General features: G+C 40.2%; 1 protein-coding gene across 1 annotated transcript; it reads right to left on the bottom strand.

Moving 5' to 3' along the window:
* Positions 1–174: 174 nt before the first annotated feature.
* Positions 175–18,253, bottom strand: cntnap1 (contactin associated protein 1). Its single transcript, XM_067476257.1, has 24 exons — positions 17,370–18,253; positions 13,550–13,651; positions 12,782–12,975; positions 12,336–12,489; positions 11,849–12,052; positions 11,357–11,541; positions 11,127–11,276; positions 10,742–11,003; positions 10,372–10,521; positions 10,107–10,281; positions 9,881–9,987; positions 9,638–9,760; positions 9,156–9,359; positions 8,893–9,049; positions 8,685–8,812; positions 8,066–8,239; positions 7,748–7,966; positions 7,390–7,629; positions 7,075–7,314; positions 6,807–6,934; positions 6,542–6,635; positions 6,223–6,453; positions 6,081–6,125; positions 175–4,485 (listed from the first exon to the last, which is right to left on the bottom strand). The coding sequence occupies exons 1-24, from the start codon at positions 17,428–17,430 to the stop codon at positions 4,286–4,288; spliced, it is 3,927 nt and encodes a 1,308-aa protein (XP_067332358.1). The 5' UTR covers positions 17,431–18,253; the 3' UTR covers positions 175–4,285.
* Between the last annotated feature and the right edge of the window lie 3,490 nt (positions 18,254–21,743).

A 21,743-nucleotide genomic window follows, 5' to 3' on the forward strand; every position in this document is an offset into this window, starting at 1 on the left:
AAGCTCACCAAAGAACAGGAAATAAAAGTCCTAAATTTTTATGTGTTTACAAACACAATCGTAGTCATCATTGTTGCAGAAGAAGACAGTTTCATGATGAAGTGATGTGCAACCTGGCCTAACTTGACTACTCTTCACTCTGGTGCTTCACAACAAAAGATCACTGACAAGGTATCTACTGATTTATTTATTTATAAGACATCATAAAAAGTCCATGTGGGAACTAAAATCCCTATAGCTATTAACAGATAACAGCAGACATTTTACCGAGTCTAATTTAACTTTTTATCCATATAAATGTGTTTTTATTTAAATTCTGGTACTAGACTTAGTTTAAGTCCAGAAGGCATTAAACAGCACTCAAAACTTGTTTTGTGTGTAATCAACAGATATCCTGTCTGAGCTGCTTGTGTACTCCCTCTACTGGCCAATTAATCTTAATCTAAGTTACCCACATACCCATCAATGCAGGATATGTGCTTCCCGTTCTGTTCTGTACAGATTAAGTAAGTGTGTAAAGTCACATACTAGGAGGAGCCAAGTTACATTCAGGCCTGGTTTCTGTCCCACTGCACTACTGTTGGTGCACAAGTGAGTTGGGTAGTTTACATCACTGCATGGTCTGCAACTAGTCTGGGCAGACTTATAACCTTAGTACACCTGGTCAGTCACACAAACACATACTCCATGGACCATACATAAGCTAAAAAGTGAGTTGCAGTGAAGTGACAATGAAGGCTGAATTTTAACAGTCCCTACATCTTACCAGTGAATAAAAGGACACAAAGTTTGTGATCCCTCTAGAACTCTCTCTCAATGTCTGCATAAATATGGTTCAAAAAGATCAGATTTTCACACAAAACTTAAACCTTTGGTAGTATTAGGGATCACAACAGTCAGTTACAGCGGGGGCCTGGTGGATCAGTGATAGAGCATTGGGTTGGGGTACAGAAGGCCATGGGTTGGAACCCCACCCCCCACCAGGTGTTGCCTCGCCCAGCCATCAAGGGCAACCTTGGTGGCCCTGAGCCTGGACAAAATAGAAGGGTTGTGGCAGGAATGCATCTGGCATAAAAACTCTTGCCAAATCAACGTGTGGGCCCCCAAGGGCTGACAAACGTTAACTATGTACAGCACTGGCTGTGTGCAAAGTTTGCAATGACGCTACCAGTGGCAGACCTCCCTAAGAGGCCCCCGAAGTAGGGCATGATTCACTGTAAACAAACAGGTCTAATGAAACAACGAAAACCAGCTGACAGAAATAAGAGGGGTTATCATTCTGGCAGCGAAAAAAAGAAGAACAGGAGAAAAAAGCAAGATAGTGGAGCAATGGAGATAATAACAAATAAATATAATAAACTAAATAGTGTCAGCTAAATTCTGCTAGTGTAGCTGTAATTGTGGTGACGAGACAGTTGGATAACAAAACTACCACTGGTATCACATTGTTTCTTTTGTTTACTCTGACATTTAACATGACCTATCCTATCAAACTAAGTTAGCAGAGCAGCTTAATGTGTCCAGAAGTCAACTTGTTAGCTTAACTAGCAGGCTGCAAATAATCAGCTAACTCCCACAATACTTTTTCTGTGGTAAACTGATGAAATCTCTTTCCAACTGTCAAGCTAGGAATGCGAAGTTATGGAATTTAAATGCAAAGAAATTTGGACAAGTGTACAATAAATAAGCTGATGTTTGTAAGTTATTGTGTTATGTGCAGTGTAGTGTGGTGTGTATTTTATAGTATTTACCATGTCTTAAGCATAGAGGTGTTATATTTAATTCTTGCCTAGGGCCCCAACAGACTCCTGTATCGCTACTGAGGTTAGGTCTTTGATTAGTCAGTTACAGAATGCACAGGTTCGCATACGTCTGCAACACACAAATATTTAAGATTGCATCATTTTCTACAAATTACTATTTAATATAAAACATCTAAGTTAAATTTTTGTCTCCTTTCTTTAATTAGGTTTCCTTTATCTTGTTTCAGGACTTGAAAATCTGATCATAACGATGTCACATTTATGCAGAAATATAAACTATTCTTAGGGACTCACAAACTTCCAACAACTGTGTGTATGCTATACGCTATATATGCTATATATATGAACTCTGAATGGTGATTGTCCATTTAACAAAAACTATTCTTTGTTTTGATCACAAATCATCAGTTTTGCTATGCTTTGTTCACCTTTCATTTTCATTCATCTTTTCACAGCATTCTTAAAAATATATCTTGTAAATTCCAGCTTTGGCTGGATCTATACATTTCATAGTAACAAGTCATGCCTTTACAGTATATGCAGTTTTTACATCTACTGTACACCCTGTTACTGCACAGTGTTGCACAGTCCTGCCCATCTGTAATGGAAGAAATCAACAATGTTGAGTTTTTTGGAAGAGTATTATACAGAGAACAAAGACTTTACTTCCTTTTTCCTGAGCATTCTAAAAATAAATACCACGAATATGTTCACTTTTAGTGCTAATCAGATTACAATGAAAACAGGAGAGTAGGTCTTCCCTGTAGTGTCTGCTAATACATTACAGAGGTTTTACATTCAATGCACTCCAACGAAGTTGTTTTTGTATGAACAATATATCATTTAAAAAGTTACCTAACACATTATTCATAATTTCACATATATACTCATTACATCCTATTTGCAAAGAAAACTGAGACATTAACATCACTGATGGCTGATGGAAGCTCATATTATTGCATGTTTCTGCAAAGTGCGCTCATGCTCTACGTATGCATAGCTGATGTGTAACTTTTTTTCTGTTTTTTCACACATACAATAGTGTTTTATTATTAAGGAGGGCTGCAGTGAGGGATGATAGACCTATGCTTTGGTTACACCACACATCAAATGAAATTACTTCTTGCCAAAGGTAAATTTCATTTTTCTTTTCCACTTAAAGCAGCTAAACAAGCAGCAGCAGCAGCAACAATGAAATGTGGTCAGCTACTGCCCTACAACTTTATGCAAAAATATTCGGCCAGTGTGAATTAGAAGTAAAACATCAGTTTTTAAAATCTTGTGTTTCTCTGTACATAAATTATTAAGTGTGTTTGCATGTGTTTATATGTATACTTCTCCACTTGGCCATGGGGAGAAGTTATTTCCTGAAAGATGCCAATTACTGGAACAAAAAAATGTTTTAAATCATATCCTTTTGGTCACTGTCTTTTGGTCATGACATCTGTTGAGTCAAACATTCTGTAGCACACAGCTATTGGCAGCTTGACCAGCAGAAAAACCAAAGGAATGACAACTTGGATATTTAGGTCACCCTGTCCTTGGTGAGCTTTCTCACATTGATTTTTGTTTTGATTCTGCAGTACACCAACACTCTAGCTGTCACACTAGAAGTGCAGTATTATCAAATTATCACACTCTAATTTCTGAAGCCCCGTGGTTAAAAATGTGAGCTTACGATAGGCAAAGCTTCTATCTACAGACACTATTCTGCTTCTGAACCACTGACATGTACAGTTCTGTATAGGTAATGCACTGTTATAGTCTGAACTACGACAAAGGTAAGGAGATATACCCTTTGCAATCTTATTATGTATCATCCTATGATCCATGCTTGTTGGTATGTTCGTTCTCTCATCTGTTATTTGTTATTATTTGTGAGCATCAGTTGGATGTGTTACAGTGGTTTGGTGCTCAGCTCTCACACATGCTCAAACCCAAGATGGATTTTGAGCTATGGTGTCCAAAATGGCTCCATGAGAGATTGTCATCAAAAGGTATATTTTAGATGGCAATAAATCTATACAGTGAGATATCAGTAGCTTTAACTTGTCTCAGAAATGGCTCAGAACAAAAACCAATCAATCAATCAACAAAAGTCTGAATGCTGACAGCTGTTTCCAACTGCCACTGAACATCCCTTGAAATCCTTTCGCCATGTTGTCTAATCTAAACCCTATCTGAATAAGCTATTATACTGTAGTTAAGTCAGATCAAGCTTGCTCAGATGAGGCACTTCATTATTTCACCCTGTAATACAGTGTGAGACTTGTTGGCTGCTCATGCAACATGGGGCTTGATTTGAACTTTGAACCGGACTAAACTAGAACGTACCAAAATACAAACAAAGTTGAGCACCAGGCATCGGATCCCACTCAGCTGGGGAGCAGAAAACAAACCAAAATGTAAAAACAAATGTAAAAAAAAAACTGATACAGGTATCTGTGGTTGTTGTAAGTGCTATTCCTCTCTTCTCAATCCCCATTCAGTCCCCCACCCACTCCCCCATAGGTCCTGTAATGCTAGTCACTCCTGAACTCCTCTTCAATTTCAGGGAGGTTCTTTTTTTCTCTTCTCAAGGTTTCGGTCAGCGGTCTGGCACTGCTAGGGGACTCTAGGTTCTTGGGTTCATTGGTGAGGTAGCTCCCCTTCTGCTGATAGGCGTAGACATAGATGCTGTACAGGCCTCCAAAGAGCAGCAGCAGTGCCAGGATGACAATGACTGAAGGATAAAAATAGCACAGTCAGAGATCATTTGCAACACAATGAAGAAAGATAGGCTTGTTGAGGTGAAGGCTGCTTCAGATTTGTTGTGCTATATTATTACACTGTATGAGCCAAACAGAATTTAGGTCAGGTATTTATGACAATACAATAATCACAATGTTACCTCTGACATATAAATTAGGTTTCTTAATACACAGTGACTCTAATCAGCACTTCAGTCTATCGTACCTTAAATCTGCACCTTGTATGGTAGTTAATGATACAGGCAAGCCAGCACCAGCATTTTTCTTTCCCTTTTTTAGTCCTTGTATTAAGACTTAAAGTTTAGCTGTCAATCTGATTTCTATACTTGCTTTACAGTAGAAAAACATTAACAATGGTTTTACATAGATGCAAGCCTCGGATCAGAATCAAAGTCTTCCTATATCTTTGGTGCATAAATACTACATGCAGTCTCCATACTAACAAAGGCCATTGAGTTTATACAGTATCCTCAATACATGGATATAGCGAATAGGTCATTTCTGTCGATGCTGATGAATCCTGCTCACACTGTGTTTTGAGAAGTAAAGAAGCATACAGATATTAAACAAATCAAAGGAAGAACAAACAGTATGTCATCAATATCACTATGACAGATTTCTCTGCTACAATAACCTAACCATTTTATTTTATCAGCTACATTTTAGACAAGGGGTGTTATTTCCAATGGCTATTTTATCCTGTGCAGTATATCAAACAAAGAATGATGTCTGATAACTGAGGGGGAACATTTGTGGGATGCTGAATGGCGCTCTAATCTTTAATGCCATGCTGATGTCCTGCATTAGCATAATATGTCTGAAGCTGAATGATCTATTAAGCCGAGGCATCTATCAATGATGAACAGTAAGCTGGGCCCATGCAGGCTAAATATAGCTGATCCTGTAAAGGTTTCAGACAGGGATGGAGCAGGCAGTCGCTGTGCCGCAGTTTAATCCAGAGACTGCAGCCTCTCCTGCTCAACAGGGGAGCTGCTCTCATTTTTTCTTTTATCTGTAATATTGTGGTGCAGACGGTTCATCCGGTCTCCACATTTAAAGTGTTATCACTTGGGATTTCGAAGATGAAGAAATGTGTAAAAATGTGATGTTTTACAGAAACCAAAAGCTTTTCAGTGTTATTTATAACATAACTATTTATATTACCTTTTGTCTTTAGCTTGGTCTTTAATGTTGCTTTTACATAATTATACTAAACCAAATTAAAATCACATTATGATTTGGGGATAGTTTCAAGCAAACAGAGATTTAACGTACTAGTAACATTTCTGTAAATTACTTATTTCTGTTTAGATACACGTTGAAGTCACTGTTACAACAATTCATTTTCTTCTATTAATTTTACCAATATATTCAACTAGATTAAATAGAGAAGAAGAAGAAGAAACAAATGGGAGAGAAATAATAGTGCTTCAAAATAAACATAATAAACTGTTAAATTTTTTTGAATGTTTCATTCAGAAACAAAATATTGTTGCATGGTTGGTGTATTTAGGGCAGTTTGGATTAAACAGATTGTACTAGAGAACAGGAAATAGTTTTTTCCTACCTGTAAGCCAAAATAGACCTAGGTCATCATGGATATAAAAATACTCTGTAAGACAGATATATACATTTAGGTGGAGGCAGAGACAATAATATTGCATTGTGTAATATGTATTGTACATACTGTACAGTAAATATAAACTAACCTATGCCAGTAAACCAGGGGTCTACCTCCCATGGTACATAACCCAGGACAGGAGGGAAAGCACCACAGTTGGACTCTGAGACGTAACCTTGTGTTGTTACTGGAGGTTCTGTTTCATTCGGACGAAAATGGGCCTTCAAAGGGGCGTAGACATTGTATCTCACTCCAGATATGCAGCCTATAAAGCCTGGAGCATTATGCCTCTGGATCTCGTAGTCAATGTCACCAACCTCTGAAGGAGCAGATACAAGCAATAAAAAATCTCAAGAGATTTTACTTCCATGAAGGAAAAAATTAAAAGTGGCATGTTAAATATTTACCCATCACTCTGCCCAGAAACATGGATTTGGGAGAGTCAAACCTGGCATCCTCCACTAAAGTTATCTTTTCCACTATGGGCTCCATGTAATCCACCTGCAGGCAGAATAATAAATGTTATATATCTCATCTTAAAAGAAAAGCAACTGATTCCGATTAAACCGATTAAATGTGTACGTGTGTAAGTGGCTATAATATTACAAACAGAACTAATCCCACAGAATCACAGACTGGAGATGACAGGGTTGCAGCAGTGAGAGCATGAACCTGGGTTTTGATGGTTCTGTTGTGTCTGGTTATGTTCACATAGTGAGGGTATCCATCTGCAAGGTTTCGGTGAGTCAGCTGGTACTTGTGTGTTATGAGCCCCAGCTTATACCGCAGATCTACGCTACCTTTGAGCAGAGAGATAACAAATTATATCATTTGCATTATAGCTGCATTGCATTAACTGCTGGAGTAGTTTTGTGAAAGAGTAGTCTCAGAATTTATAGCTTTTTCATTGTCAGACCACCACTTTCTGAGGTTCTCTTACCATCAGTCTTGAGTATGATAGCAATGTAGTCCTGGACGAAAGAGCTGATGTACAGCAACACAGCTGGCGTGTGGACAGTGCTGAAACTGAACTCAATGTCATCTGCTGTGTCGTTGTAGCCAAGGCTGAAATTGTCGTAATGCGGATCGATCCAGTTGGCCCAGGCCGCTTCATCTGATATGGGCTTCTTTCGTATGTTGTATCTGAGCCATGAGCCAATCTCAAAGTAGGCTCCAATGTCTTAGAAAAGATCATTGGGGATTTAGATACACAATCCACTGTACATCACTTTCTAGAAGATATGTGTGAACTCACCTTTATGGCAGTAGAAACCATCAAAGGCTGTGTTGTTACAGTCACATGTGTAGGAGGCGTAGCCCTCAATGCACTGACCGCAGTTTCGACATGGTATGGTAGCATTGAGACACTGTCCTGTGCAGTTCCTCCTTATACCCTGTTCTTCATTTACTTTTCCCTCTAGATCAATAGGAACACCATTCATCCTTAGCCCTCGAAGACACCCCAAGAATGGCCTCAGCGTACGGTTTGCTGAACCTAATACAAACAATAGTTTAATTAAAGGTTATTTATTATTATTTAATGGTTATTTATTATATACTTAAAGGTTTAGAGAGGACAATATACTCATAATCACGTTGCTCAGTCAACCTACCTACTAGAAGAGGATGAGTAAACTTCATGGTGACAAAGGTCTGACCTGGGAAACGTTTAACAGCCCAAGGCTGATAATCAACCTTGATCCGAGCCAGCTTTACATTAATCTCTGCCTGCACAAAGTGCCACTCATTGTCATTGAGTGGCACAGGGGAGCGTAGGGTCACATTAAGGATGCCATCACCAACCATAAATATGAACACAAGATTATGGGTGGCTGGGAGAGAGAAAAAAAAAGCCAAAAACAGTTACCAAAATCTTACAGTAATTCACTCATGTTTGAAGAGAAAGGCTCCCTGCAGGTGAGTCAACTCACTATTGAGCTCAATCCGTATAAAGTTCCGAAGCTGATCATCAGAGTTTTCCAAGAAGACACCGTGGTCACGATAGGTTTTGAAGTGGAAGGAGATGTCTGCACTGGAGCCAGGCCTGAAGGTGGGGAAGGTTATATAGGTGGGTTTGGTGAAAGCTATGGTGTTCCAGATGTTTCCTGTGGAGAATTGAAGAATAAGGAAGAGATTTTGTTGTTGATGAAGTGTTGGCAGTTGCTTTTAAAATAAAAAAAACAAAAACTGCCAACCATTTAACAACACTGAACACCAAAACTCACATAACCCAAACGTATAAACACATATAAACAGTGGGGACCAAAATTCTGTGATAATTTAATATAAACCTGGAAATAATGAGAAGGTTTGAGGATGAGATACATACAATTATTTAATTAATGAAGAACTATTTTAGATTCATTTGTCAGAAATTGTATTGGAACAAATTTGTACCACCACAGAAACATTTCTTTCTTTTAGTTACTGTACATATTATAAACTCTTCTGTAGCTAAATCACCAAAAATTCGGATTATTTTAAAGTTCACATAAAAATCAAAGTTTTTTTGCTGTGGTTTCAGACTTTTGGACCCCTATTTATGCTCACTGTCGCCATGGCAGCGGAGGGGTCCGACAGTGACTCGTGCTTCAGAGCCGGTCCTATTAGTGTCCCCGACCACCACCCTCCTCACAGGTAGATGGTCTCTGAAGTCCAAGTATCCCTTATCTGAGAACCTGAAAAGCCACAAGGCAGAAGTTACACCTGTAAAATGAAGTGTAAGGAGCTAAACCTCTGCAATGTGCCTGTTTCTCACCATTGCCTGTAGTCGGCATCACAATTGCACTGAAACTTGGGGTCAATGCAAGTTTGGTTAATGGAGCAGCCACACTTTTTGACCTCTCTAAAGGTCCCACCCCAGTAAAAATGACTCTCATTGTTGCGGCCAATCCAGTAACCAAAGGGTCTTCCATCTATTTTGAAAACGAAATAGTGTGTCAGAGTATTATTTTAATTTTTTTTCATCCTTGTTGCCCATCAGCACAATATTAAAATAATAAATGTAGTAATCCATCTTACTGGGGGTGTTGAGGAGACGGGACTTATAGCATGAGTAGTCGATCCACTGCTCACAGTAGATTGAGGTGTTGGCCAGAGCGGTAACTTCATCCCAGGAGGCGTTCCAGTAGTTAACATCTCCTATATACGGCTGATCTATCGAACTCCCAGTTACTATGGTACCTTCCACGCGATCATTCAAAATCACTGTCCAAGCTTTATAGGCTGTGAGGAGGTGTGAAAAACACTTAACTACTTAAACACAGAGAACTAAACTAAAAAGAAGCACACTTTTCAGACACTCAAGCAGAAACAGTTAAGCAAATCTTCTTTTTTAACCCTTTTAACTTCTCATGAAACTTCAGTACATTTCTCATTACAGGAACATGATAGCCTGACTTCTTGCCTTGCAGCCTTTTAAATTAACAACCCAAAGAGGATCTAGCAAACACCCAATATGTTGCTAATGAAACTGTATTTAATGAGTGACAGTGGCTGCTTACATTTCATTTTGCAGTACACCTCAAATGGTTTCAGTGGTCCACTGAGATCAGGATCAATGGTGTAGTTTCCAGACCAATACTTGCCACTGAGTCTGTAGGCCTCGCATGACTCTTTATAAACCGCTGTTTGAGGACAGAAATGATCAATTTGTAATTATGAGGGAAAATATATAGCAGGCACCAGGTGTAATTAACTGTGAAGAACGATTTGCTACAACGATAACATTACCATCCAGTACTCACACATATGACACACTTCTCCTTTATAGCCTGTGTTCTCACACAGACAGATGAAGTCATCCCATGACTGGATGCATCTCCCTTCGTGTTCACAAGGGTTTGGTGTACATCTGTAAAGAAAAGATGTGTATACTTTGATGTTACAGAAGTAAAATATTTACTTAAATGTGTTGCTGCGATTCAGTCACTTCCCCAGTGTCACTTTTCACATTTGGACAGTAAAACATACCTGTCAGTTATACCACAGGTGCCTAACAAAAGCTCAGCATAGCGGCCCCACTGCCTTTGCAGAATAATGTCGATATCAAGTTGTTCATTGTCTATGAAGATATGTTGCATGCAACCATGGAAGCGGTTCAGCTTGGTTTCACACTTTCTTATTGTGTTATTGGTTTTTGGACAACCTGTGCACAGGAATGTGAATTAACTTAACAGTATAGATAGACAGTGTTTGTTAATTTTTATGTTTGCAATTGTTTAAGTTACTGCCACACCTCCAAAAAAATAGCGGTCCCCAGTCCGGATTGTGAAGGGGTTGGTGATCCTCAGAGGAGAGCCCTCCTCCTCATCAATTGTGAGGGTCAGCAGGTTGTCTCTAGCCGCCAAGTCCACTGAATGCCAGTATCCATCATTTAATCTGTATCCTAGAGAATGGAGAGATGCCTGTCATGCTACAATTTAGATTTTATAATTCTCTTATAATTTCATAAGTTGAAATGAAATTCAAGCACAAATTTGCCGTCACCATTATAAATATGTGCCTGGGGAAAATGGAAAGAATGACAGGACGTGTCTTAGTGAGAGGTCAAGAAAAGTCGAGCACTGTATGTTCCACAATTTTCTCTGTCATATCTGAATCCCTACCTGCAGCAAACTGGAGTTTCTTCTTTCCAGGCTGAAATATAGTTATGTTGATTTGTCCCTCGCTCAGACCCAGCTCAAGGGCCCCCAGGTCATCAGCAAAACGCGTGAACATTAGCAGCCCTGTGTAGTCCCAGGAGCGGAACTTGAACTTGACAAACATACGAGGCTTCCTGAAGAAGCCGGGCACCTGGAGGTAGTTGTTGGGCCCAGCAAAGGTCATTGGTTTGAGAAGAATGTCACGGCAGGCAAAATGCATCTTTTTCTGAGGGAAGGAAAGAAGACCCCGAAAATAACTGTGTTATTCTGTTGTGAGCATGTAACACAAAGAAGCACAATAAGGACACCGATACCAATGCTGATCATTACAGTTCCTACACAGCCCTACCTTTCGTGGTATGCGGATGTCAGGTTCTTCTCTCTTGGCCTTGTCAATTATGTTGATGCCGTTGAAAAAGACGTTCTCCAGGCAGCCCCGAAAATTTGGTGTTGTAGGGAGGTGAGGCAAGTTTTGCTCTATTACTCCTCCTACATACAACTAAGAGGTATAACAAGAGTCAGTGCACCTCCTTAACCCAGAACATAAATTCAGGATAACTTAACCAGATGATGAGTTACCTGTGTATCCAGATCAAGGTGGGTAAATTCTCCATTACAAATGGCTGTCACTGTCTGACTGTCCACAGTGAAGTTCACCTGTCTACCGTAGCGCTTGATGGTGACGTAGTGCCAGTGCAAGTTGTCAAGAAGGCTTCCAGCAGTCAGTGTAGTTTGACCATTTACTTTGTGTACTACACTGCTTCCTGGAAAATAGAGGGGAAAAGCTCAACACAGCTTTAAGCTAAAAAATGTAAAGGTGAGAAAAAACTCTAAGGTCACAGCCAACAGTCTAGCTGGCAATATTGACCTCAAGACTGAGAGAAACATACTTTTCTCAGATGGATGTCAGTGTCACATATACCTAAATCTTCTTTGTAACAAAACTGCCTTCTATAAATTTGAGCATTAACGGTGTCCTCTCTAGAGAATGCAACACTCTCTCTCCCTTATTTCCTGCCATCACTCCATTGCCTTCATAAAAAAAACATGCCCCAGTGACTAACGCTGTACCAAGGCTGATATGCAGGTAGAGGCGGCCTTTCTTCAGCTCCAGGGTGAAGAGGTCTCCTTGAATCCCCTCGCTATGCAACAGCAGACCATCTTGCTCAAGAGTCTTAAAATTAATGGCAATGTGGTCGTGCAGCGTGCGGGACCTTTTTTCTTGGTACATGTAGACCACCGAGTCATCCCCATTGTATTGCAGAACATAGGAATCTAAAACACCAAACAAAATGTCAAGATCGATTCAGGGTTTACTACAAACAATATTAGATTTAAAATTGTGCTCATGTGGTTTTAAGTAAGGTACAATCATATGTAAGCATTTATTGAGCTTATAGGGATTATGTAAATAAATGCTACATGGCAGGTTTCCTGGAAACTGCCACACACAAACAAAGCGTTTTTAGTGGCACGTTATCAAATATGGTTAAGCACTGAGTTTGTAAAATGTCCCTGGATCTAAATCAGAGGCAGTAAATCCATCAGTCATTTTTACCGTAAGAGCAGCCAAACAGCTCCAGCCTCACACCAATCTTCCCTCCATTCTCTGTGTTCCATGCCAGAGGCAGCAGCCGAATGTGTTTAGCAGTAAAGGCGTAATGGAAGACATTTCTCTTCACCTGATAATAATTCCAGTTCCCCGGCATCGTCTGTAAACAGATGAGAAAGGGGGGAAAAGATAGAGAGTTATTGAGTCCCACTGGCATTAATGCCATATTACGAGACTGGAGATGAACTGATGATGAGATTAGCTTTGTCAGTGTTCAGAGAGATAATACGCTGTTCTGTCTTTGTTTCAGTACCACCAGTAATGAATAGAATGAAGCATCCGCTGACTAAAGAATTATCTCTGAAGATTACATTTGACCAGTTAATCCTCAATTCATCCCTGTTTTAGGCCTCATCTCATCCCCACAACCATTTGGGCTCAGTGAAACCTACTGAGTTTCCTCCTTTCATGATGTATGGAGTCCAGGAGTCTGGTCGGTCTCCATAGAGCAAGGTGTACTTGGTGACCCAGTCATATGAGTTGAATGTCCCCTGAGTGGCAATGGCCACCAGCCGGTACTTCCTGCCTAGGTCAACCTGCAGCCATGGCTGTCTGTCCCTTGGGGACGGGGACCAGCCACTGCTGCCTGAGGAGAAAAAAGAGTGTTTGATTAGAGTGTGAGAGACATTTTCACAGGGGTGAAATCAGCTGAACCTGTAACTTATGGCATTTTAGTTTCTCCTGAGCAGGCAGCATTGCACTAACCATGAATAGTTTTAAAAACAAAGAAAAGTGTAACGGATGCAGCAGAATCAAAGATGGGCATTTTTAACACTGTGCAATCAACTTCATATATTTTGCAAAGCTCCTTATGAAGCATCAAATGCATTTACAACTACAGCATTTTGCACATGTAGGAGTACTTCCAATACTTAATTTAGTAATACTTATTTACAGCATTTTTAAATTAATGGCACCTATTTAAGATTGTCAAAAAGTTAAACAACTTAAGTGTGGCATACAGATAGTGCAAGTTCAATTTTATAAAATAGTGCAATTATTGGCAGTATTGTGTCTGCTGGTTCAGTGGCATCCATAGGATCCATTATTATTGTTATACTTGTGCTTTTCTTCGCATAATAACATCGGCTGTGACCAAGCTCTGTAAGGTGAGAGGTGTAAACTAATAAAAGAAATATGTGGAACAATTAAAAACTTACCATACAATTTGGCAAAATGGGCGGAGTACAGAAAGTTATATCTGGAGGAGGCCAGGAAGGAGGAAGCATAGAGGCCAGAGACCAGAGGATCAACACATTCTCCTGCAGTGACAATAAGCAAGCCACCAATTTATTAGAAAAAGCTTCACATAATGCAGCATATGCACGTGGTTTTCAAAATGATTGCATTCTGAGCAACAAAGACTGACACTGCTGCACTGCCTTAAGAAAACATTTGGAGTTTAATTATAGGCTAGAACATGCACCATGAGACACAAAAGCAATGCACAGCTCGAACGCCTCATTATGACCAAAACCAAACTGTCCTGACAGCTACTCAGCCTCTTCATTTCTCCACCTTCATTTCAGTGGGACTAGCAGAAAATGAACAGCTACTGATTATGCGCTGCAGTTGTTATGCATCTGGTATTGTGTTAGTCTGTGCTGCAGAGACTAGAGAGAATAAAAATCCTGCAGGATCACATAAAGTTCCCGAATGTGTTTTTTGTGTAATTTCCTGATATGATGCTGTTTCAAACTGAGATTGTGACTGTGACACTTATTAGACCATCACCCATCCGCTGAGACTTGGTCCAGGGCTTTTAAAACTGGCCATATTTTAAGCAAATTTTCCTTGTGTCACTGGTGAGGATGGGTTTGCGCAGCCCTTAGCTAAAGCTTCCCAAAGAAGCACTGTCTCATTTTTAGTGCCTAAGCTTGCTCTTCCAATTTTTCCAACAGATTTAATATAGATAGGTTAAAAACATAAATGGATATGGTCTTGAATGATAAGGTGAGCAATAAAAGCAGTACAATTCTTTCTAAATGTTTGCAGTTGTTCAACAGCGGTTCTGGCTTTGTAATTCCTATTCTTGGTTCCAGGAGCAAAGCCAGTAGACAGTGGGTGGACACTGGAAGTCTTAGAAGTATTAGTATGCAAACTGCAGAGATGAAGCAAGATGATGAAATATGCAGCTACACATTTTAAATAACTTTAGAGAAACAAAAGCTTGAGTGACCTTCAAAGTAAATACATTAATAAGAAAGGAAAAAAGCTAACCTCCCCTGCCTACAAGTCACATCATCCAGCATAAATATGCCTTATTTGAGAAAAAAAGATGTTGAATCATGTGCATGAGCTTTGACACCTTTTTTGCAAGGACACACTGCACAGTCAGGTGAAAGTAACATGCTGAGCAAGGCAAACGTAACCTTGACTTTCTGCCTCACCTCTCTCCTTCAAAAATCGCTGCTGTGCTGCAGGTCATCAGTAACAAACCTGTGCTGAAGCACACCATTGCTGCACTGTAGAGCCATTTCAAGTGATTCACTGCTCAAATGGCTATTCACCCAGAAATGTTTAGATGGTTTGTATCTCGATTACACACCCAAAGCTTAATTGCTGCTAATGGCTCAAGACAATTCGATTAGTTTTAGTTCCTCAATTAGTAGTAAAAGGCACCAAATTGACTTTAAATGTGAGGGGCAGCACCATCACAGCCTGTAGCAGGTTTACTTGGCTCCTCAATTCCTCCTTTTGGCAACACTGTCATGCACATCTCACCTTCTTTCTGTCACTCTGGCTCACCATCCCAACTCTGAAAACCATCCTCTCTTTTGCGCACTCACTGCGTCCCATTACCTCATACTCTCAATCAGCATGATGTTGCTATATTTTACTTCTCTCTCTTTCACTCTGTCTCTGCCTCTCTCTGCAAATGGGCGTTGTCATCGTGCAGCAGTTAATGTGCACCTGAACACTGTGCAGAGCATCCTGTGACTAGGTTTTCACTCCTCTCCTCTCTTCGTGATCCTGCATCTTCCCCCTCTTCCTATCTCTGCTCTCTTTCTCTATTTATCATTGATGGGCTGTGGGGAACAGTGTGCCTGTGTAGAGCACTACACCACTCCTGCTGAATCATCAGTCTGCTGTAACTGTAGGCTGTTCAGTCTAGGCTGACACATCATTACGTACAATATGCAGAGAGGCACCTCCTCTGACTGTCACTGGCCTATGATGCGTGGCCTCTGATTTTTAAGACAGCAACCATGTTTGTGTGCACACACCAACTGAATGCAGATGTCCAGCTGAATTATATTGAAAAATACTGCAACTGAACGCACATTAGCAAAAATGTAGCATATAGAGCTTTAGCTAAATAATTCATACCAAGGCTGGCATCACAGTTGGTGGTGTCTAACAACTGCCAATTCAAAAAACACATCAAACACATTTATACTAACAATCAGATCTGTAGTCCTTCATATCAAAGAAAATAAGATTATGTTTCCACAGCCTTTATATCATTTCCCCACACATGGACCTAAAAGCCAGTATCCCAACTGCTAACTATGCACAAAGCATAAACTTGAGGCGCATTCATATGAATCACACCCTCCTAAATCAAATATAGACACACACTGCTTTTGGAGTGAGCCAGAGCCTCATCCCAGGCTGGGTTGCAGTGTTCTGGGATCTGAGGCTCCATTTTAAACTGGCACAGGTCCACTGTTCACATCCACACTGAAGATATATAGTTGGCCAGGGCTGCTATAAAGTATGGGCAGGATGGACTACAAGCCAAACCCACAGGCCTTCACTCGCTGGTTGGCATTCAGTGATTCACTTTGGTTTTTAGACCATTTAAGTGCAGTCTTTCGTTTTCATTAACTTTTGAATTCTCTTAACATTACAGCAACATAGTTTACTTCCAGAAGACTATCTTCACAAAATATTAATAATACTTGTTATTTTCCTACAATAATACAAAGATCCTAGAAAGATGAATAATATCTACCTGGTTAAGACTTTGTTTCACCAAAAACAGAGCAGGTGTTTTGACTTGTGTCCTATAATGCTGTATTTTATCCCCAGCTGATCCCCCACCAACCAAAATCTTAAATGCCCCTCCTCCTTCACCATCCTTTTCTTTTTAATGCACTGTATGGGTTAACATTTAAGATCGTCTGCAGTCCTCCTGACGCTGACACCACATATAAAGCTTATTAGCATGCATACAACACCTTGCATACAGTACATAGCAAAAAGGCCCCCAACTCAATGTTAACCCCAAACATAGTCCCACCTTTAACCAAATCCACCACATGACTGCTCATTGATCTCACACTAATGATTTCTCAGTCTAATGAATTCTAGGCGAGAACGCAAACCTTCATGTACAGGTGACTGAAACACAGGCTTCCCAAAAAAGTACTGCAGTGGGCTGGTCCCGGTCAGGACCATCCGAGCCATGCTCTCTCAAGCGCCACTTTAAAAATGTGTTCAGCGGTTTTTAGGAGACAACATGCACCGTGCATGGGATTTATGGTTAATTATATTACAAACAGTCTCTCGAACAGCACCGTGCTTCGCTAGTAAGTCGAGAGATGAACCCACACGGTGCAGAAACTTGCGTGCTGGCTGAGAGAAAGCACTGCAATGCAGACAGCCCGGTGCGATTGGGATCAGAGTGCGCACCTTTTGCGGGACCGACGCCGCTTGTCTTTACACTTTTGGTAGCAAATTTAACTGAAACTACAATAGGCAAAACAGAGGAATTTGAAGAGTGTATCTGGAATATGTGTGGTTTCATCGAAACGTGCGTTGCCCTTCAAAGAACACCTTAGGCTACGCTTTGCCCTCCAGTGGTATTTTCCACTTATTACCGAATGTCATCCTGCAACTTTTTCTTTAAGCATAGGACCACATGCTAAATAATCTGTAGATGATGCATCAGTATATGCACCTTTAAAGGATACAATTTTAATGCTAATTTAGAAACCGATAGCAGATGAATAATTGCTGTTTTACAGGACTTACGTGATGAGCAATGTGGAAACCCCCAAAATAAGAGGCATATGCTCAGTATTTTGCAAGTCATCCTTCAGTTAGGACAGGTTTCTCCGTGTAGGCTTTGTTAATTAGATGGTAGATTCTTCTGTAGCATCCTCTCGCCCCCCTTTAGCCCAACTTTAACTCGCGCAGCTCCAACTCCTCTTCCCGGTATCTCGGGCAGCCTCTACCGGGGCGGGGACGCGCATCGGATGCTGGTGCTGATGCTGCGCTTCGCCGAGGGCGCGCAATTCGTCTCTTATATCTGTTTAAAATTGATTTATTTACATGGCTATCATGTCGTGGCGTGGCTCCTGTATGATGTCTAAGAACATATTTCTAAATGTGCTTAACTGGCGGACTGCGTGTAGCACAGGGGAGTGGGGTTTTGTTGCATCCCCTCCGCAAGGTTCTGGAGTTTCAGCTGCAGAAGAGATTGGAAAAGGGGAAGAAAAAACTTTTTAAAATCTGTAATAATAAAAAAATTATGCGACACGAAAGTCGTCAAAACCTGGTAAAAAACAAAATAAAAAAAATGTCCAACTGCGCTGTACGTTATATAGGCAAAACAATTTATTCCTCTTCTCTTTTGCCCTGGCATCCCCTGTCCTCCTCTGGCAAATCTTTAATGGCAGCGAGAAAACTGCTCTGCGTACGAAGTTTCTCTGGCCAGGATATTATCCCAAAAAGAGGATGGAAGTCGTCAATATCATGTATCAGTCACAGAAGTGCAGTGAATGACAATCACAGCACCCCGGAAGCCTGCACACTCCTCCTTGTTGTTTGTCTGACCTTGACCAGGTACTCAGCTCATGCCAGTGCATTCATAAATTTGAACAGAGCAGGTTATTGGATGATGATGGTGCCAGCTGTGCCTGAACTCTCAGACTCATCCCTTTACACACACAAAAACACACGCACAAACAGTGGGGGTAGGGCAGGGTGAGACTAAGGCAGAGGGGGATTTATAGTGATGGGTGGCACACTGACCACAAATAAAAAGCCTTTTGGATTAAGAAGTAGGTTTTTGGGACGGCAGTGCTTCGGTGATGTGAGATTGAATGTCATGGGCCAGTGTGGGATTTACTGAGTTTTCAATCAAATCAGATTGTCACTTTGTAAGCTCCGTGGCACTGGTTTTCCCCCTGGATTACCATAAGAGTATAGAATTATATTTGCAACGAGGAGACAATGACAAAGAGAAAAAGACATGGGAAGAGTAAAGTAGGAACTCCAATCAGCAGAGGAAAGGAGCTACAGATTGGATCCAGGCACTGCAACAGGAGCAAGGAACAAAAATCCTTCTGTGGAGTCATTTACCTCATTCAGAGTGGAAATCAATACATGTTGGGGATATATAAGAGAGGTTTTTTATTGATAGTGCACACAGTATTTCAATTATAGTTGTTTCAGGACAAGGCTCATATATTACATTATCACACATTCCTGCTAAATTATGTCCTTTTTTTAGACTAGTTTCAACACAATACAACAAACTAAACAATAAAGTAGGATCCTTGTATTTCTTCAGTGTGTTGAAACACACAATCGCTTGCACAACCTCCCTCACACACATCTGCCCCTATATGTATCTTTATGTGACGGTTGTGTTTAGGCAGGATTAAAGGTCTAAAGCAAACATAATACAGTCTAAATGAGGTTTAGTCAATCTAAAAGGCTCAACTGATAAACTGATTAACAAGAGCAATCACAAAAATGTCCAGTAAATGTACCACAGGCTGCATGCTGCAAAACATAATCTCTTCCAGGAGGATGAAATAATTACTTCAGTGACTTAGTGTATATGTTCCATATTTTCCAGATAATTTCCTGGAAATGCTCCTCAAACACTTCTAACAGTTAGCCTCTATTTAGCTGCTATACCTGTTAATTACAAGAAATTTAAAAACTCAACCAAACTCTTTGCTGTAAATTTCACCCACTCAGCAGCAGTATTTACAAACCCAATTCTATATAATTTCCACAAACTATCTGGGAAATAATGTGACTAAGTATAAAAAACACTTTCTATCAGATCAGTAATACAGAATAATTTTTTTTCTGTCTTGGAATGTCTGATAAATACTGACATCTGTTAGGAATTATTGTCATATGCCTACTACAATTGAGTTTTTACCTAAACAACAAAATGAGCTGTTTCCATGTCCCTTATCACCTATGGCCTTCATGGAAAATTTTGTAGATAACCACTAAAACGATTTGGAGGAAATTATCTAGACAATACAGGTCAAAAAATAATTTATTGCCTATGTGTCGACAAGACAGGTTGCTCTGTTTTACAATAGAAGAAATGTTTAAAAAAAAAACTGCAAACAACATATATATAAAATATGCTGGAAGAATTAGAGGGTACATAATTTACCTTAGTTTCATCTGTTATATGATGTGATATAACCTTGGGGAATTCTAAGCAATAAGTGCAATAATTTTGTTTTACACAATCTGTCTCATGTGCCTTCAAGCTAAAATTGTGTGGTGTTTACACAACATCCGATTCAGAGTCAAACTGCAACTGACCACTAGATGTCAGGTAAAGCTCATCCCTGTTTCTCTCTTTCTCACACACTTCTTCAGCTTTGACATACAACACATTTTACTGATAAACTGTCAGCCCGCTCTCTCTCACAATCTATCATTACTTAGTTTAATTTTCAGGTTGTAAATGGTAATGCATGCTGCCAAAATGCATAAATACTGGACATATACAATATAAATAACTGGCACACAATGAGAACTGAATGAAAATGAGACTGACAGGAAAATAGATCAATATGCAGCAGATATTCTTTCCCAGTTGCAAATATCTGGCTTTTTATTAACTGCAACACACACACCATAAATGCAATGCTCTCCATGTTTTTGTCCTCATTTAGAAAACATACACAGAAAAACAAGTTCCGATACTTTACACGATGGCCTTCCCTCTCGCAGAAATTTTCCTCTTCAGATCAGATTGTACTTTGGTTTGTTTAGCATTGTGTGTTTTCCATAAGGGTACCTTGCTGCACTGCACAGCACAGGCACTGAGAATACAAACACTCAGAGACACTCAGACGTTCTCACAAACGCAAACATCATAGACAAACTCAAACTCAAACCCAATTCTTTCTAAGAGACAGTTTTGCTGATCTATTATTGATGCATCTGTAAAGTTTTTTTAAAAATCATGTCAAACATAAAACACGAGTGACCTGTGCTGGCTTGTTTGAAATTGTGAATCAACAATAAAAATTCATCAAGATTGTAGCTGGACAACGGGACAGGTGTTTAAACAGGGCTCCTGAAACAATATGTCCTCAGGTGTCTACACACTGGTCTGAACTCCTGCTGGTGGGAGCCGATCCCAGTGAGAAAATAAGCCCAGCAGGAGATAAACAAATTGGGATCCCACCCCTGAAGGTCTCCCCCAAAGTGTTAGCTCGACAGGTGTGTCCAAGACAGTTGCACCAACCTGTTTGACCACTTGCACAATAGATTCAGCTTTAGTCTGTTGAAACAACTTTTTCTCTTTTTTCGCCATCCCGACACACATACAGAGTCTTGGAGCGCACACTCCCTTACATATACAGTTTGCAATGTTTATTTAATACCAGAGAAGATACAGAAGATATATGTGCAACAACAGCTCCACAAAGACAAGAGCACATACACCTGTATCAAGTTTAAATAGCAGCAACAGCTGCACTGTTGTGGAGATGCATGGAGCTGAGACACTTTTGTTTCTCATGTTTGCTGCCAACATGAACACTCACACAGGAGCTCACACATATACAAATGCAGAGCCAGTGACAAACACCGCTGGGTTATGTTTCCCTCACACAGCAGACAAGCCACAGTTATTTAGTCTGCCTCCCAGTTTGTTTGCCCACAGTCTTTTCTCTTTTGTTGCCCTGCCTTGGCCTTTGTTTGATGTGAACTGCTGACTGTCGCAAATGACAGTTGCAGCTGGGAGGATGATGAGTGAGGAGTGTCACACCAAGTGACAAAGTATGAAGGTGGTCAGGTTGAATAAACAGCTATGTTTCTATGTTTGTGCTCATGAAACTACAACTGTATATCTCCCTTTACATGCAGCTACAAGAGGACACAAATTAACTAGATTTTGTCATTTTGTTCAAGTCAGAAAATCAATTTTCTTATTAGCCCTGCTGACCTCCATTTTACAATACACTTACACACACACCCTGACATATTTGACTGGAAATGCAAACTTCCCCTTCCCAACTCAGTTCCAGTTGAGCACTAGTAAAGCACCTTTGGCAGCCAGGCTGCAGAACAGCTTGTCATCTTAGTGCTAAGCCCCACTCCACTCACTTGCCACAGGTAGAATGCAGGGTTGGT

Source organism: Channa argus, chromosome 15 (assembly GCF_033026475.1).
Source record: "Channa argus isolate prfri chromosome 15, Channa argus male v1.0, whole genome shotgun sequence".
NCBI classification, from domain to species: domain Eukaryota; kingdom Metazoa; phylum Chordata; class Actinopteri; order Anabantiformes; family Channidae; genus Channa; species Channa argus.

Coding starts and splice junctions, on each gene's coding strand:
- cntnap1 (XM_067476257.1), bottom strand. CDS start 17,430: ATGACTTGCAAAATACTGAGCATATGCCTCTTATTTTGGGGGTTTCCA. Junction 12,490..12,781: donor TCATGAAAGGAGGAAACTCA/GTAGGTTTCACT, acceptor ATCTGTTTACAG/ACGATGCCGGGGAACTGGAA. Junction 7,630..7,747: donor TACTCATCCTCTTCTAGTAG/GTAGGTTGACTG, acceptor TGTTTGTATTAG/GTTCAGCAAACCGTACGCTG.